This window comes from Pteropus alecto, unplaced genomic scaffold (assembly GCF_000325575.1).
Source record: "Pteropus alecto unplaced genomic scaffold, ASM32557v1 scaffold577, whole genome shotgun sequence".
Lineage (NCBI taxonomy): Eukaryota > Metazoa > Chordata > Mammalia > Chiroptera > Pteropodidae > Pteropus > Pteropus alecto.
Genome location: NW_006440152.1, coordinates 57,183 through 76,509, shown reverse-complemented (window position 1 = coordinate 76,509; position 19,327 = coordinate 57,183). Strand labels below are relative to the sequence as shown.

Below are 19,327 nucleotides of genomic sequence, written 5' to 3'. Positions count from 1 at the left end.
CCTCACCTCACCTGAGCTGCTGAGTCCTTTAAGTGACTTAATAATACAAGGTCTTTAAGATCCATGTCCTTAGCATTCATTCAGAATTAACTCACATAATGTAAAACTAACCTGTGTTCTGGCTGGAACTACTATTCTGATGGCATAGATAGCCTGTTTTTGTTATTGATCATCAAAGGCCAACTTAAGATCAGAGGCATGAACTACACAGGTGGCCTGCCTCATTAATTAGTCACATCACAGCAAGCCCTTTTTCATCGTGTTAGAGTCTAATCCATTGGGCTCATTGGGCCCTTACTTGGTAGGAAGGATATAGAGAAGAGCCTTCCTCACCCTAAGACTGAGCAGGTGACCTAGATCTAGCAGGTCTTTTCTTCGCACTAGAGGATCAAGAGAGCAGTGTTTTGTTCTCTCTAGGTCTCCGTCATCTGTTCCTAAACCCTCCTTATCCATGTGGGGTTATATAGCTCTCTCCTCTGGGCTGTCCCGCTGCCAGAGGTCGATTCCTCTGAGTTCCCAGGACTTTTAGAATTGCTCTCTGGTGCCCCAAGCATTCTCAGGCCCATAATCCTGACAGCTGGTCTCTTAGCCAAGATCCTGAGCTCTTATCTCTTTTCCACATATCCCCTGTGAACTGCTAAACTTGATAAATTCCTCTTTTGCAGGAATCTGCTACTTGAGACATCCATATTTTTAGAACGTAATTGAATAAATAATATTTTGTGCTCACTGTGTGCTAGCCACTGTTCTAAATGTTGTAAATGTTTACCATTTTATTTCTCTGAACAACCCTATTCACATAGGTGTTATTGAATCCCCGTTTTATAGGTAAGCAAATCGAGTCACGGAGAAGTTGAACTTGTTTCCACACAACCAATAAATGGTGAAGGCAGGATTCAATTCTAGACATTCTGGCTCCAGAGCCCATGCCCTTAGCCACTACACTGTATTCTCTTGAAACTTGATAAAATAGATATACACATATTAAACTCAGGGCAAATTCCATATTATTTGTCTTAGAACAATGTTAGTGGTTCAGACGGTCTCATATAAAATTAAGACTACAATTCCTTTCATGGAAATCTTCAAAAATAGCTGTGATTCAGTCTAAACCACTTTATTTGAATTCCATTGGATGCAATAATCACCATTACTCTTTATTTAGTTTTCCATACCTTCAACAATCTGGTCTTATTTACACTAGGTACGTATTTATGTATTTGTTCTCTTTGAGTATCACACTGCTTGAAAATGAACAAGAAGGGTTGGGATTTGAGGTAAATGTGATGTAATAATTTCAAGTGCATGACCTTTGGTGGCTTCTGCCACTTTAGCCGCATACTGTTCGCTGACCTTCGTATTACTGTTGTTTTGTTTATGTACTCGCTGCCTGGCATGACAAACATACTGCTTGACTTCAAGAGCTTTGACGCCACTCACTCGTGTTCCTTGATTGTCCTCTTTTTTCGGCAGACCTTCTGCTCTTCCATCAACCTGGTCCTTGGCTCTGTATAAACTGCAGCTTCCCGGTTATCTCAGCTGAAGTTTATGGGCTCCTTGACCCCACTCTTGCTATATAGCATGAGAGAATCTACAAAGTGTTCATCAATAGATCATAATCATACAGCTGTCCCTTAAGTCTTGAAGTCTGTGACCCATACACCTAGCCTCTGCTGATGATTATCAGAAATCAAGGGACCATGAACCCCATTTATCATAAAATGTATTCTCAGATTTTACATTGTCATCAATAAAGAGCCCTTGCTGGAAGCAGCTTGATATGGTGCTAGGAAGAGCACTTTGGGAGTCTGGACACTCAGGTTCTAGACCTGGAGCTGCTGTTAATGCAGGGAAGCAAGTCATCTTCACTCTTTGGGCCTTAGTTTCCTCATCTGTAAAATGAAGTGGTTGGACTAGATGGTATCTAAGGTGTTTCCAACTCTATAATTATGAAGATGGAAGCACCCACAGACCCCATCCATTATACTCTGTCCAGACTGTCAGAGAAAATAAGCTACCCTTTGGGGCAGTGACCTCATGTCAGGCCACACACAAGATCACCCTGGCCTTTACTTTGGTCTTGCTGCTGAGTTTTCACATAATAGTGCCTGTCCTTGCAAACAGAATACCTCTTTCCATGGAAAGTTATTCATATTTGTTCTCAGTTATGAATCACTGTGGCAGCCACCCTCCCGGGTCCTCCTTGTGAATATCTGCTTCAAATCCAGATTGAGACACTGCTCAGGTAGACATACAATGGCCCTTGGGGAAACTTAGCAGATGGGGGAACCGAGTGAGGCTTTTATCTTAGGTGCTTTCAATCCTCTAGAAATCTGATTGCCCCTTCTATCAACCCTACTACCTAACAAAATCTAGACTTGCTGGGTGGCACCCCGATCACTGCTTGATCTCTTTCCTCCTGTGCTTCCACTCCCAGTTCTGTGCATCATGACCAAGACCCACAGAACAATCATGAGTGTTTCCAACCTTTACCCTGAAATCCGGGCCTATCCCCTGTTGGGGAGTTGAAAACACCAACGCATAAAAAGGTAACGTGTTAATTACTGTCATTTGGTAAATGAAGACAGTTTATGTTATTAGTTGAGATCTCACACCAGGAAGCAGGGCTAATAAAGTATTGTGATAACACCTTTGATCGAGGCAGTTGATCTCCAATAGCAGTTTTAAGAATGAAGAAGTAGAAGTTTATTTGATTTGCTTGTTTTTTTTTTCCTGTTATGGATATTAATCAGCTGGGTAAATTAGAGACGAGGGTCATGGCATGTTTAGCCCTCAAGCATCTATCACAGGTTTGAAATGTCCATAACAGGTGGCCTTGGTGAATGCCAGGACTTAGCATGATTGAAAGGGTGTTTTGAGTCATGGCACATGGCAACATGGAAATAAAACAGATATGTCTCAAGTAGGTGGTAGAAATAGACTGGAAGAGAATTTTAACACCTAAAATATGACAAAGATTTATCCCTACCAGCTTCTCAGTTTCATGATACATTCATTTTCCTTTGATCTGAGAGTCTGTACTTCTATTATATATTTCCTTCTGAAACTGCTGTTTTCTTCTATCATTTTTTCTCTGTATTTTCTCTTTTAAGTGACACTTCAATTTTTTTTAACCTGAAATCATCATAGTGGATTGCTTTGAAAGTCATTTGTTCATCGTTGTCCTGATGTTAATTTCTGATTAAGGGCCCATAAAAATATATAGAGGATGTAGTTGGGATAGTTCATACATCTTGGTGAGAGTCTCTTAGCAGTATAGGAAGGGGCCGACTTTGGGGACTAGAGAATTTAAAACTGTTATGAATCATGGAATGACATTTCCAAAAATGAAATGGCAGAGGCTATGGCATATGTTTAAATTCCTAATCTCTGTTGAATATTACAAGGAAAGCTTTATAAGCCCTGGTTAATTGTGAAATGAACAAGTCCACTGGAGTGAATTAGCATTTTTCAAGGTGCTTTGCTATTTACGGGGTCCTGTGTTTCATGTATCTTACCTCATTTGTAACAGGTCTTTCCCTTTGCTCTGAAACTGAGAGACCCTTTAGGGAGGAAGAATTCCAGTTTTGCTTTCCTTTGGATCTTGCATGATGAAATTGCCCCTCAGGTGGTTCAGGGGGCTGGGCTCCCTTGTCTTATTCTTTGATGAGTGCACCCTGAATTGTGACATTTAAGCAGTGACTTTGCAAGATTTGACTTGTCGGTAAGAAAAAATACTCTTCTCACCCTAAAGATTGACAGGAACCTGAGATGGCTGAAGTTGTACTGGCCTTTTTCTGGCGAGAACTCATAGGACAAGAAATACTCGGGAGAGATCAGCACCGAATCCCATCATATCATAGTGCATGACTGGATACCTTAAGCTCGCAATTGGAGTCACTCAGTAAAATTGTTGGCAGAGGAACTAGTAGCCCAACAAAGTTATATTGAGAAAAAACTTGCTGTGTATTAATTTATTGGTAGTAGGCATGAGGAGAAGAATAATGTAAAAAAAAAAAATGAAGATCAAACCACTGATAAATCCACAGAATCCATTCCAGATTCTTGTAAGCCTCTTGCCTCTGGCCATGACTAATGGCCAGTGGTTGTTTGAATAAGTTTTCAGCCATTTGGAAATTTCTTCAGTAAAAGAAAAATATAGTAAAGGGAGAAGGATGACCACAAGCCAAGCTGTGAACGAGGAACTCCTGAGATGTGGGCCAACTAGGTCACTGAATTTGCTGTGTTTGACTCTTAGGTTGCACCACTTTGAACTTTGGAAGTTTGATCCTCCCAGTGGTGTTTCTGAGGTAGAGAATCTGAGATTATGATGCGGGGTGAGAATCTCCACAAGTGTGATTCCATCATAACCTCACTGTTAGCCCCATTTCTCTCTTGACAATTTGGATCCCATTGGGTTAGTCATTGACATCTCAGAAGAACCTCATTATAAAGCCCCAAATAAAGTGCTAATCTTCCTCAACCCAGCCCTGCCTCCCAAATTCCCCATTATGTCCCTATCACTAAGAATCACCACATCAGAGGGATTGCCAGCTCCTTCCCCTCCGATTCATCTAACCAGTCCTTTCAGTCCTGCCCTACAGTGTCCCTTATATCTCCTTTCTTTTCTATGTGCACTGCCATTGCTCTCATTCATTCAGTCCACACACACACACATACACTTATGTCTCATCTGGACAACCACAGTACGCTTCTAGACTCTTTCTGCCTCCAGACTCCCTTCTCCAAGATCCATTCTTATCACTGCTTGCATTACCATGATCTCACCCTTCCCTCACACCAATTACAGAAAGACTCCCCATACTCTGGGTTTCCCTGCCTTCCTAGCTTGATGTGCCACCACTTTCATATCCTATGCTCCTGCCCACACTGGGCTGCATCCTGCTTCTGGAGCAGACCATGTGTTCTTCTCACACCTTTGCTCACACTGCCTTTTCATGGAATTCCCTCTCCTCATGTGAAAGTCTTCCCCATTCTTCAGGGACCAAATATTATCACATTCATCAGATCTTGTCTGATCCCCCCAAACCTGATACAGCCACTGCCTGTGATAAATCTATACCACTTTATATTAGCCATTTGTATATTGATCTTAGTACACTTTGAAGGAAGGACTATAGTATATTTTGAGCAGCAAAATATACTATACCTCATAGTAGGACATCTGTTCAGTAAGTATGCATCTTATAAAATGAATGAATGGGGTGGTATCATCTACAGGTGGGGCCCAAGGGTAGGTTAAAATGTAACTGCTGATTCCACATATAAGTGATATCATGTGATTTTTAACTTTTTCTGTCTGGCTTATTTCACTTAGCATGATAAACCTAAAAGCAACAAATGATCAGGACAAACAAACAGAGACTCGTGGACATGGGCAATAGACTAATGGTTACCAGAAGGTAGGGGGAAGGAGGGAGGGGGAGATAGATGGGGTAAAAGCGGTCAAATAACGTGATATCAGAAAGAAATCTATGGGAGGTGAACACACAATGTAAATATATATATGCCTTACTGTTAATGTATACAGCTGAAACTTAATGGATTTCATTAACCAATGTTACCATAAAAATAAATAAATTTAATTTAAAAACATAGAACCCAAATAACAGTAAGAAATAAAAAGAAAAATGTAACCGTTGAGTAGTTGGAAGACAAGCATGTGTAGATAACCTCTGAAGTAAATGGCTTTTAGAGGATCACATACAAGAGAGAGCTTAAGACTTTTGATGCCTAACACTGGCTGGAAAAATCATCCTGATGTATGCTGGAGTGTGAAAAACTAAAAGGTCTGAAATGTGGCCTTCAGACACTAATATACACCAGTCAGCTCCACCAACAGTATATAAAGGCATTTTGTAAACACTGCAGTGATTATTAAGGATATTATTAATATTGTACTGTTAATGCATAATGAAGTTGGTTTAAATGCTAATGAACCAGTGATTGTTCAGGTGTGTGCTAAATAACCATCAAGATTTCTGAACCACTGATCCAAGACAGGGCAAAATTAGCAGCTATTCTTACTGAAAAACTGGTTTTCACCTCACAAAGGGCCTTTTCTGTTTTGGTTTTGTGAAATTTGTAGTATTGTGATTTGAGGACATGGATGTGGGGACAAATGTCGGAGCAGGCAGTGGTCACACTTCATGAAGTTTTCAGGAAGGCATCGTTAACCTGGTTGAAGTACTTTGCTGATGAAATAGATGCTGTCATTGTATGGCTAAGCTCCCAGTGCCTTGTCGTAGTTGATGAATTAATGGTCAGGAAGTAATTCTCTTCTTCTTGTGCTTTTCTCTTGTGTTTCAGGCAAAATAGATTTATGTTTATATGCTAACTTCTTAAGGCTGTCAGTCCATATTCTATTGTTTGTTTTCAAAATGATCAGATGACTAATGGAACTACTACACTTGCTAAAGGAATAGAGCTCCTGATACATGGCTTGAAACTAGAATTGACTTCCTAGAGGAAAGCACGTGGCACTCCAAGCTTATTGTTCACAGCACTATAAGAGGGGCATTTAAAAATACCTCGGCTCTATCTAAAAATATACCTCACTAAAATCTAAAATTTAAGGTTCAGAAAGGTTCATCATCAAATAAAACAAGAACATTTCCTTGGGGGGGAAAAGTTTAAGTTTATTTTAGGGGTGTGGTATTGCTCAGATTGGCCAGTCTCTCTGCCATAATTGTAATCAGGCTGGATAAGAAAGGCTAGAGAGGCATGGAGGAGAGCACAGTCCTTTTTTTTCCAAATCTTTTTTTTTTTTTTTTTTTTTTTTACATTATCGTGTAATAAATTTGTCCGTAACATCCTGGCTTTTACTGTTATTTTCCAGCTAACTAGGAGTTACTGACAACTTCAGCTGTCTTTAGAATAACTTTTCACTAAATTCTTAGAAAATAAGAATTGTGAAACTCATTCATTCGTTTATCCATGAAGCATGTTTTGCTTCCCTGCAATACGCTGGGAATAGGAAGACGAATAAAACATATGCCCAGCCCTCAGCCTGGTAGGAGAGAGGTGTGAATAGGGCCAAAACCAGTGACATGCACTAGACGAGACAATGTCTTTAAGGTAGTGAGCCCAGGGTCTGTCCCAGAGTGAAGGTTGACTGCCTTCTTTGCAGTTCAGTGGCCAAAGCCACTTTTAGGGTTCCAGGTGGAACTGTGTTTTGCTTCTGTGTGAAGCTTAACACTTTTTGCTTTTTTTAATTCATTTTTTTTTAACAAATAGTTATTGTGGGGAACAAATTGTGGAAGAGGGTAGTGAGCTCGGGGGCAGGGAACATGGTTGCAGTATTAAATAGGATGGTCAAAGAAGACGTGATTGGAAAAGTGACTTGCAGCAAAGCCTTGAAGGAAGTAGAAGAACAACCATGAGAGGCTCAGTGCTGAGGGAATCGGTGTTGGGACCCTAAGGTGGGGCATATCTCCAGGGTGCATGGGACAACACAGAGGCCGATGAGGTTGGAATTGAAGGGAAGAGGCCAGAGAAGGAACAGGGCAGGAGTCATGGGGGTACTTACAGGCTATCCTGAGGACCTTGGCTTTTCCTAGAGCTTGTTCCTAATGGCCAGCCTCCAGCCATTGGATGGCCTTTTGAGCTGCTACAGTATGATAGGTTGCCATCTTCATTTTCATCCATATTTTTACTTTTATTGTCCTTGACAGTGAAAATCAAAAGCAAGAGATTTTGTTTGTGAAACAAAGCCTCTTCTTTGTGTACATAGCGGGTATACACATGTATGTCTGTCCTGTCCTACTCTGTCTGACACTGGGGAGATATGTGGCTAGAATTGTTCTTTTCAATATTTCTGCTGATCTGTGGTACAAATCAAGGAGGACGTAGATAATACCCTTGATATTTATATTCATAGTGTCTAATCCCTTTTAATTATAGTGGTAATATAAGTCTATTGTTATAGTTACTTTATTGTTAATAGCATAAAAATGAGTTTTTTGCAGGGCAAATGCAAGCTCTTTTAGGCATATAAAGTGGGTTAACAAGGATGGCTCAGCGTTAAGCTATGCCAGAGCTGAGTCCAAATTTTATTCCAGTACAAGGATGACTTTCTATGTGGCCTCTCTGGCTCTGGAGCTAATTTGGATGCTGAGTAGCGCCACAGGTATTTATATGTAGTGTTTGGTATTTTTACTGGGTCCTATTCTTCTCCCTTGGATCACCTAAAATGGTTAAGAATTTTCTAGTGGGATTAAGGTTGTGATCTCTGGGGAGGGGTGGGCCATCTGCTCTCGGTTATTTTTGTGTTAGCTGCTTCCCCTTAAATGTATGTTCACAAATGAGCCACAGCCTTCTCAGGTGGGGTTGAGGGAGGACTGGTCTAGGTGCTGCTCCTGAACTTGATCTCTGAACCATGGCTTCCCATAGACACTCAGGTAAAAGTTTCATATTCTTTATCTTCTCTTGAGCACAAGTTTGTTAGGGCAGTGAATCCATCGTACTTTTTGATGAAATGATTTTAGTCTTGTCTGAATAGTAAATAAGACATAGCTGGTCTCTGTTCTATCCTTCTAATACTGTTTCAAAGATAAAAGGTTATTCTTATTCAAGTAAAATTAGCAGTTTGAGTGGCTTATTTTTTTAAAAAAATATATAAATATTTTATTTGTATATTTTTCGGGACATCTTATGAAACTATAAGAGATTATGTGAGGAAAGAAGAGTTTTCTTGGTTAGAAATTTTTTATTATTTGTAAGATACAAATTATCTTGACAGTGCTTTAAGTTGAATTCAAGGTGTTTAGAAAAGGTCAATTGAATATGGAACTGGAAGGAAGAATATGTATAACTAAATCCGTAATGACTTACCACATATCTTCCCTTTTTCTAAACAGTCTTTTCAGTCTTCCTGAAGAAACAGCTAGGATCCTTTTGATATGGCACTTAGGTTATTAATTGTTCTTATCAGAAAAAGGGGCAAAAGTTTTGAACCTCTAGACCATCCTTACCAGGAGAGTCTTCCTCTTGTTTTGTATCCTGCTATTAAGGAAGCCCTTTGGCCATGAACAAGACACCACGGAATAGGGGTCAAAGGACTAAAGGATGGCCAGTCTCCTCAGAAAGCCTGGTTCTCTCAACTCAGCCTTCTATCTGTCTCTCCTCCAAAGCCAGGAATGTCACTGTTGCTCTGGTGCCTTCTGCCTAAGTAACGGTCCTTTTCTCAGAAACCAAGCACTTTGTCCTGTCCCCAGCTTTCAGATTAAGGGACAAAGTAATTATTAGTGGCAGTCTTTTGGGAAAAAAATATTTTTGAAATTTGTAATTGCCTGCCAATATTTAAACAATGGAAACACTTTCGGAAATGTCTCCTTCGGTATTTTAAAACAAATATGCTGCAATGGAATTCCCTGCTTTAATGAATCAATATGCAATGTCTCCCTTACTCTGAAGTGTTCAAAAACTTTCTGTTTTTCCCCCCACCACCCAGGAGCCATTTTATAAACATAGTACCACATGCCTGAGATTGTGGTATTAGCCAACATACACATTCTCAGGGTGTAGGCAAACTATTCAGCTGTACCAGTTGTTCCAGTGAGCCTCGAATGCATATTAACTGGTAGAATAAGTCCCCATTTTATTTACTAATTAAGTGGCAGAATAAGCAAATAGCAGATTTAAAAGGTGACATAATTACAGCGCACCGACCTTGGGTTTTCAATTACACCAAATCCTGATGTTATTCTTGCTTATATAAATCTGGAGGCTATAACTGTGACTAAATTAGACAAATTAACTGTCATCTTTTAGATGAGTTTTTTAAATCAGAGACTATTGTTTTGTATTGCATTAGGTTCATAGATACATAAGAGCAGATGAAAGTCCTCAGAAAGAAAATTCTTACATTACCATGAAATGGGCTTTGTATGGACAGAATTAGATCAGAATCCATTTTTAGTGACCATCCACATACTGAGAGGACATTTCAAGGACAAGAATTTATACTTTTGTTACTGAATAATTACAGTCGGCAAAATTATGTATATTCAAATCCTTTACCCTTTGGCCTTTTGAGTTGAAGATCACGTGGGGGTGCCGTATTATACAGCCATTAATTCTCTCTACCAGCCATTACCCAGTGGATAACACACCCCCAGCGGTCTGTTTTCAGGGTGGGGACGAAAAAATGAAATGGTAGGGTGAGAGAGAGTAATCAAACTGGATTGGCTTCTTAAAATAACTGAAAAATGGAAGCCAGAATATTTGGTCAAGGGTGAAGCTGAACGTTTTGTACTTTTAATGACTACCAAACAACCGCCTACTACTTCACCACAACTAAAGAAACTAAAAACACATGTTCTATTACTGCCAGGTTGAAAGCACTTTTTTTTCTATATGGAAGATAGAATGTGCTGCACATAATATGTACAACATTAAGAAAACCTTCGACTATGGACGGAATAGCACTAGAATAGAATCTGGCTGAGTGCAAGTTCAATGGCACATAATTTTTTGTTTAATAATCTATTCAACCCTCATGATACCAGGTATAATCTAAACTGTTATCTGTCTATCAGTGGTCCACAAGAGATTTATATTGTGTGGATATGTTTATATCGTGGATATAAAAACAAGGGCTCCCCCCGCCAAATGCAGCATACAAGTGAAGTTGCAAATAACATTGAATCATTCTGTACACATTCTGTTTTTAAGGGAAAGAACACTTTCTGATTTTCTATGAAATTCTATGAAAGACTACTTTTCAGCTGTGATTCATGAATTCCGTCTCATTCCAGCTATTTAGGTATTTATTCCCAAATGTCTGACGATACCTCCAGGTGTGTGAGCATGTCTGCTACACAAGCGTCCTATTCATCGGCTAAGGCTCCATTCCATTTGTTGAATGTTCCATTTGTTGTATATTGCAGGAAAGCAATATACCCTTTCTTTAGAAGCCAATATTTATACACAGAGTGACTAAAATACTGGTATGTTGGACTTAGCAATTAACGGACCAGAAATAACCTGATTTTTTTTTTTCCTTCTGGGTTGCTGTTCATTGTTTACACTGTACATTATACCATTTCGGGAAAGCACATAGCTAGAAAAATGCTACCTAGTCATAATACTCACTTTTTCCTTAAATATTCTTATTTTGAGCCACTCAGGCATGAGGGGAAAAATAGTAAGAAATATGTGAGAAAATACACATAAAAACACAAGCAAGATTATTAAATACAAATTGAATCTTCTCTAATGAGAGGTTTATAGTAGAAAACAAGGTTGCAATGTTATATTACTTGTATATGTGCACGGTTAAATCAAAAACCAAAACCTTTTATTGAGATTTTGAGGTTTATGTAGGCACCTCGTAGCATGTTGGATGTCGTTCAGGAATTTTCTGAAAGAGGAAGCTTGTTTATTAAGTGAAGAGTGATGTGTGTTTGAAGCAGGCATAGCAAGAAAATCACCCTACCATCTTGGAGTAAATATTTAAAATTGGATCGCCCAGTCACATTTGCAACTCCATCTAACCTAATAAGTCTATACAGGATTGTCGGTTAGATGTCAGCACCTTAACATCACAGGAGCTGCCTCCTGCTTTTCTAAAACAGAAATCTTTGCTATAAAATGCTTTTAATAAAATAGAGGTTTTAGAAGCTTAATAGTGGTGATTTATCTCCATCTGTCAATCAACAGGCACATGCTGTGTGACTCGTGTGTACAAGGCCCTGGATTAGGTCCCAGGGGCTCCTAGTGTATTGGCAGACTTTTCTGTGATAGAGAAACCTCTTTACTATGTATGGGTGAGGGCCACACTGTGAGGTTAAAATTAGTCAAAGAGCTCCTCTAGAGCAAACATGGCCTGGAAAGCTATGGGCAGGAAGGAAGCGGCACTGTAATAGTATGTATCCAAGTTTCATTTAATGATCGATGACATGTCCTTTCCCAGAGAACAGCAATAGGTCAAGACAAACAGATCTGGAAGTTTTGGAAGGTTAAAGGCTTTGGATTTCATGTATCTAGAAATTGCTAAGGGGATAAAAATTATTCCCTAAGAGATAAACACCTAAGTATACGTCATTCAGTAAGATTAAAGAGATCCCCAAAGAAGAGGTAAATGCCCTCTTCATTTTTCTCTATTCTCTTACTTCCAACAAAGGGAAAGGAAGGAAAATACAAAGCTTTTTGTTTCCTCTTGAAGTCAGAGATTAACTATGGCTCATTTCGGTGGAGCCCATAAATCAGGGTATTTGCTATATTTTTGGAACCTTTCAACATTGTCATTTATAAGCTGTTCTCTTAGAGTTGTTAACCTCTTTGAAAATAAGCAGTAACAATATTTTGCTCTTGTACACATCGTCCATATTTTATGCAAATTTTTGACATGGTAACTATCTTGTCAGCGGGAATGTCAGCTTCCTCCTAAGTACATTGTGTGGTGATTTGGAAGAGTTTCGGACCAAATAATCATAAGGTTAGAAAAACACGAGGTAAGCTAATTCAGGTTGCCCAGAGTTCCACTTAATTGGATTTATTGCAAGAGTACTAAAGTTCATGAATTTGCCGTCGACATTGTTAACATGCTCTAAGTATTTCCATCCTGTTTACTTATTAGGCAATAAAGTCTGCATTCCTAGAAGTGCCTATTTTATCTTGACAAACAAGTGTTTCTACGCATGAGAAAGGCTTTCAGTTCATGGTGGAAATCAGTTCTAAAAGGATATGCCCTTTGAAATCTGTCTCTCCATCTGGACACAGGCTCTTTGGGTTTAAGTGTACAGTGGTGGGAAGTATAAGATAACCCTGGATTTTTCACACTGCAGAAAGGAAAAATAATAATGCCTGGAGTTAGGACCCCAAAACACCAAGAGGCGGGACTTTCCTTAATGGTGCCATTAACTTGGAGTAGATTCATTTAATTTTCCTTTTGCTTGGTTTAAGACCCTGTGCTATAGGAATGATAAAGTGGTGAGCAACTTCATTGACTGACTCCATGTTCAACACACTCTGGTTCTTCCATGTTCATTGGTGAGCCATGGATTATTTCATCATCTGGATGCCTAGAAACTCTGAGGGAGTCGTATTCTAGAACTATGAAAGTAACCAATGAAGAACTTGGCTTTGGTAAAATAACGGTTTGAAAGTATATGTTTCAAAGTGGTAAAGGCTTGGCAGGTAAGATCTCTCTGGTACTGTGAACCAAAACCTCTGAAAACCTCTAAATAGAATTCATTTGTTTTCCAGTGGTTTCTTTTTTGTGTGACACTAATATCTGTATTTTTACTGTAAAACTGGGACTCAGAAATAACGAGATAAGATTCTCCTTAGCTGGGACTCCAAATGGTACTTTAATATAGAAATATTTGGAATCATTTCTTCTTTGAAAGACATCAAAAGAGAGTGATATTAAAATGAGTAGAGTTCAAAGGTTTTTTTTTTTTTCTAAATAGAGACTTTGGTATGGTCCAAGAAGATAATCTCTGAAGGGCTAAACCAGCTAAGGTTACTAGCCACACAGGAAGCCAGTGCTGTTTAATCTTATCGCTTCTGATTTCCTACCAAATGGCATTTAGGAGTCACTGATAATTTCCTGGCATTTATTATTACTGGAGATTTATTTGGTTCCTCTACTCAGCTCTTAATAAGAAAGCAAATCTTTGTCAAATGCACAATTTCAATATGGAAAAGCTAATAAGACAAGGATTTTATGTGACATGTGAAAGACCAACAAGAAAGAATTAAGGAGAGTGATTTTCAACATGCTATCACTGTGACAGACACTTTTCTATACGCACAGAGGCTAAAGGCAGTTTAAAAGCTGCCTTTTGTAAACAGTGCATAGTTCAAGGAGATGGACCCTGGTTTCATCAGGTCTCTACTTTTCATTTCTAACACAATTATGTAGGGGAAGGAACATTCTGCTTTCTTTTTGGGGTGAAAGTGCCACTAAGAACCATTCTCTGGTTGCAGTAAATCTCCGAACTGTGACATGATGTCTCAAGCAATTGTCTTTGTCCAAGAATGCCACTTATTTGCTTCAGTCATCAGTTCTATGGAGATGAGGGGCTCTGTCTGTGTGCCAGCATGAGTAGGAGCTGGGCTGGCCCAGAACATGACGTTTGTCAGTGGTCCGATTCTGTCTGGGGGCTGGCTTCAGAAAGTGACCAAATTCTGACTGACAGTTCACCAGCCTTCACTGAGGCGTGGTCTGAGGCACAGGGTGTGGTTTCCTTAGCTCATGCTCTGCTATTTGGTTGCCTATGGCAACAGGATCCAAACAACTTGGACATGTGTTTGTGTATATATATATAAAAAAAAAACACTGGGAATGAGACCCAAAGTGAGAGTTGGGGCCACTCAGTTAGTGGAAGAGCTGCGGTAAGTATTGGGCAATTAACTGCTCTTTGCTTCTCCCTCATTCTTTTTCTCTAAATTACGCTGGGAATGTCTGCTAGCACAATAACCATGTTTGTGGGTAGTTGGAGAAAATAGTGTCCATTCTCGTGTTTCCTGCACAAATTAAATAATTGCTTTCGATTTGGCCATGTAAGTTTCTTTTTCAGGGACAGAAGAACAAGTTAGTGTATGTTTAAAGAAGCTGAGAGTTAATAGCTATTCACATTTGGTACCTTTTGGGTAGCAGGTTTAACAGAGTGCCTTAGCAATGCTTGTGATTGCAGGCAGATGGTCTAGGGTCAGGGATGGGTGGGGGAGGGAGAGAAGGGGGATTGTTCATATGAAGGCAATGGAAGGGGTTCTTGGGCTTAACATTTCTTGAAAGTCATCCTCCCCAGATTTTACTTTAAAATCGCAATTTTTAAAACAGCAAATGTCCTAAGTAGTAACACTTCATTGATTTTATCTATCCTCATTTTCTTGAACGAAGGGGGATTTGATTTTGGGGAGTCACGAAACTGCACATCCCTGCGACAAGTAATTCATAGTTGCAAAATTTGCTAGTACTGATTGAGAATGCCACTTTTATAAATCCTCTCTTGTTTGATTGCTCAGGTCTAAAAAGTCAGTAAACTATCTTGGACAAAATTTCTTAGGATCATTCAGGGATTAAAAAGTGTTCTGCCATATTTAAAGTAAATGCAGACATTTTAAACAGATTAATACGGATTGCTTGTATGTCTGGCATAGTCTAGAGTCAGCAGTACATTTTTCTTCAGGCAAAGTGAATTTTACAAACAGGAAACAGAGACTCCAGAGGATGCTATTCCCCCACAAAACAAGTTACGAAGAATGATCTGGAAGCTGGCAGGGACATTTCTGGCTCACTACGTAGAACACAGCCCTTAAAGCAGAAGGTCTGGGTACCTCCCTCCCGCAAGCTGGCCGAGCCAGCCAGCGTGTCGCCGGGCTGAGCATCTCTCTTCTGAGCAGCTACTGCATGCGGACTGTGCCCAAAGCTGTGTGTCCCTTTGTATAAAACAACTCCTTCTCTCTTGCCTGCTCCATCACACCCTTGCACTGTTCACATCACTGCTCAGATTCACCACAAAGCCCAGGGGCCCTGTCTGGCCAACACAAGCTCTGATTTACTTGTCCTCATCAGTGTCCTATGAAGCAGCACAGTGGGATATGCCAAGAGGGGTGTCTCCCAAGTTCCCAGGGACTCACTAGCCATTGGCCTTCTGGCTCCTGGGAAGCTACTGTCAGGGGTTCTTTCTTCCCAGGAGTCATAGTGAAGTATCTGTTACCTTGGCGCCTGCAGCCCCAGCACGACCTCGAGCAGCTGTCCGGGGGAGCCTCTGCGGCAAAGCACGCTGGCCTTTCCATTGGTCATTTGTTCTGCCCGCTTGCCCCCACAGGTCCTTCCAGGTACAAGGTGGGCACCATGGCCGAGAAATTTGACTGCCACTACTGCAGGGATCCCCTGCAGGGGAAGAAGTACGTGGAAAAGGATGGCCACCACTGCTGCCTGAAGTGCTTTGACAAGTTCTGCGCCAACACCTGTGTCGACTGCCGCAAGCCTATCGGTGCGGACTCCAAGGTAACTGGTCTGCACATGGGGACGGGACAGGGTGGCTTTCCTGCAGCTGAGACAACAAAAGCTCGCCTTCTGCTGAGTTCTCATCACTGTGGCCTCCCGTGTGGAAGGCAAGGCAGGCAGCTGTCTATGTGGGGCTTGGACTGGCTGGCGCCGAGGCCCATGCCAGCTCTTTTGGTCGTACTCTTGTTTCAGGAGCTTTGAGTCTTCCATCCTCACCTCAGTGTCCCTGACGTTACAAGAACATTCATCTTGGTGTATCCCCGGGGTGTTAAGGGTGATGTCATCTCAGTAGTTGGCCCCTGCTCACCCCCCGCCCTGTCACTCACAGCAGCCCGTACCCTTCTGCTTGGTTTCCAGGAGGTGCACTATAAGAATCGCTACTGGCATGACACCTGCTTCCGCTGTGCCAAGTGCCTTCACCCCTTGGCCAATGAGACCTTTGTGGCCAAGGACAACAAGATCCTGTGCAACAAGTGCACCACACGGGAGGACTCCCTCAAGTGCAAGGGCTGCTTCAAGCAAATCGTGGCAGGTACTGCCCACACTCACCCCCCTGGGGCGGCCAGGGAGGAGGCCTGAGAGCAGAGATGGTGGCGGGGGGAGGGGTTGCTTGTGAAAATGGGGCTAATGCTACTGTGAGCTGCTCTTAGCTTTTAGCATATATATGCACGCATATATATACATGTATACATGCGTACACATATATGCTCGCACACACGCACACACTCGGAAACTAAAGACCACTGGAGAGAACTGTCTGTGGCAACAGAAGGAAGTGAAAAGTATGTAGCACTTTCTCATTTGGGAATAGTAAGTCATTGAAGCATGCTTCCTCCTTAGGGTATAACTCTGGGTCAGCCAGTCCCCTAGGTTATCTCTAAGTCCACAAAGGGCATGGGAGTGGGAGTGGGGACTCAGGCATGTACTCCTCAAACACTACAGCAGGGGTCCCCTCCCCAACAGATCTGGGTTGGCACACGCACAAGTAGGCCACTGTCGAGAACCCCTCACAAGTAGGTTCATCAGAAGCATGGGGCCAGTAACTGCAGGGCCTGCATTCCCTCACCTCTGGAGGGCCCAGGGTGGGAGCCGAGTGGATGCAGACCCTGCAGAATACACTCAGTGGGGCTATCCAATTGTTTCTCCCCACCCCACAGGAGATCAGAACGTGGAGTACAAGGGGACCGTCTGGCACAAAGACTGCTTCACCTGCAGCAACTGCAAGCAAGTCATCGGGACTGGAAGCTTCTTCCCTAAGGGGGAAGACTTCTACTGCTCAACTTGCCACGAGGCCAAATTTGCCAAGCATTGCGTGAAGTGCAACAAGGTATGTTGTCAAGAGAGTTCTGTGTGGACTGTTGTTTCTAGAAGCGTTTGACAGTTGGCAGAGCACTTGCACACACACTATCCCATTCCATCCCCACGACAGCCCTGTGACGTGGGAATTATTATGCTCATTTTACAGATGAGGAGACTGTGGTAGGAAGAAAGCAGTGCCTGAGCCAAATCAGGCTGTCTGACGGCACTCACCCCGGAGGCGTGGGCGGCCCTGGCTCTCCAGGCCAGCCTCTGTCACCTAGTGACTATGTAACCTTGCCTAGGGGCTCGCCTTCTCTAAGCCTCAGTGTCTCCATCTGTAACTCGGGGATAATAATAGCACCTGCCTCCCATGGCCGTTGTGGCGATTAAATGAGATACTGTAGACCAAAGCGCCCAGCACAGTGCCTGGCACGTAGTAGGCATTCAACAAAATGGTTGTTGAATCTGAATCCGGTGCTACACTCCCTGGTCTAGGCCATCACATCTGGAGGAATCACTTACCAGGATCAGCCCTGGCATGCCGAGTGCTTTGTGTGTGTTACCTGCTCTAAGAAGCTGGCTGGGCAGCGTTTCACCGCTGTGGAGGACCAGTATTACTGCGTGGATTGCTACAAGAACTTTGTGGCCAAGAAGTGTGCTGGATGCAAGAACCCCATCACTGGTAGGCTAAAGAGTCCTTGCTAAGTAAGCCAGGCTAGGTTTTGCGCATGGTAACCATCTCTCATTTTCCTGTGTCGTCGGTTTCATCCACAAAGACCCCAAAGAATACCCTGTCCCCTTGCCATTGTGGTCCCAAAGCTTCCCAAATAGTTTGGATTCTCCCCCAGGCCAGGTTAGCTTTTGCAATACAGAACACTTCCTGACTGCTGCTGACTAACGATGCTGTGCTGCGGATTTCACGAGCCTGAGACCTGTGGCCACGGGCAGGCACTGCGTGCGTGCGCGTGATTATGGGGGTAGGGGTGGGGGAGGTGGAGAGTGGGGAGGGAGGGAGAAGATGTAAGAGGGAAGGGAGGGGAGGGGAGGGTGGAGAGCCATAGGATGGGATCATAACACCCTTAGCGGAAGGCTAGCTTAGAGGTGCCTGTGGGCTGCTTATATTGCGATCAGGAGCCAAGCTAATCACTTCATTCATCATCTCGCGGCCGCGATCCACGTGCCCTGGGCCCTTTCCCTGCCTCCACTGTTCCCATCTCCCCGGGGAGCCTTGAAATGTACATTTGAGAAGACTTTTGCCATCCTCAGGGAAAAGGACTGTGTCAAGAGTGAGCCACCCAGTCTCTAAAGCTAGGAAGCCCCCAGTGTGCCACGGGAAACGCTTGCCTCTCACCCTGTTTCCCAGCGCCAACCTCCGGGGCAGGCATCCGGGTGGAGAGAGGACTTGTCCCTCGTGGGTGGTGGTTCTTTATAGAAAAAATCGAAGCTTAGCAGCTCCTCGAGGCCCGGTAAGTGCACACCCCGCGAACAGCTCAAGTTTGCCTCCTGGTGGCCAATTTGATGCCATGGCCCTGACCTAAATCACAGAGACTGGTTATGCTGGGAGGTCGGTGCGCGTCAAAGGGCAACCGCGGTAGCATGGGAATGTGGGTTTTTTAAATCAGGGAAGGCCTTGGCTGAGCTCCGGCATCTTCTCAGGTCCTTGAGAGCCATAACAGGGTTGCGGCAGCGTGGCGTGGGGGACAGTGCACGATGGAGAGGGTTGGCCTGGGAGTTGGGCAGATGCTGCCCCGGCGTGCTTGTTGGCTTTATGAACTGGCAAGGCGGTGGCGTGTTTCTCACCTGTATTCACTCAGCTGCCTCTTTTGTTCTCTTTTGTGTTTTCCACAGGGTTTGGTAAAGGCTCCAGTGTGGTGGCCTATGAAGGACAATCCTGGCACGACTACTGCTTCCACTGCAAAAAATGCTCCATGAACCTGGCCAACAAGCGCTTTGTTTTCCATCAGGAGCAAGTGTATTGCCCTGACTGTGCCAAAAAGCTGTAAAGTGACAGGGGCTCCTGTCCTGTAAAATGGAATTGAGTCT

The 19,327-nt window shown here is 42.5% G+C and overlaps 1 protein-coding gene across 5 annotated transcripts in view; it reads left to right on the top strand.

Moving 5' to 3' along the window:
* The window catches only part of FHL1 (four and a half LIM domains 1), a 56,905-nt gene extending 37,586 nt beyond the window's left edge, over window positions 1–19,319 (top strand). For 2 of the 5 annotated variants that reach the window (XM_015593447.2, XM_006917181.3), the window contains exons 3-8: window positions 15,804–15,985; window positions 16,343–16,517; window positions 17,143–17,312; window positions 17,780–17,966; window positions 18,551–18,750; window positions 19,133–19,319. In XM_015593447.2, the coding sequence (XP_015448933.1) occupies window positions 15,830–15,985; window positions 16,343–16,517; window positions 17,143–17,312; window positions 17,780–17,966; window positions 18,551–18,750; window positions 19,133–19,216 (972 nt within the window). In that variant the 5' untranslated portion in view covers window positions 15,804–15,829 and the 3' untranslated portion in view covers window positions 19,217–19,319. Of the gene's footprint in view, window positions 1–8,347; window positions 8,421–15,803; window positions 15,986–16,342; window positions 16,518–17,142; window positions 17,313–17,779; window positions 17,967–18,550; window positions 18,751–19,132 lie in introns of those variants that run through there. The other 3 variants (XM_025050517.1, XM_025050518.1, XM_025050519.1) reach the window with 3 other exon arrangements.
* Window positions 19,320–19,327: the final 8 nt, after the last annotated feature.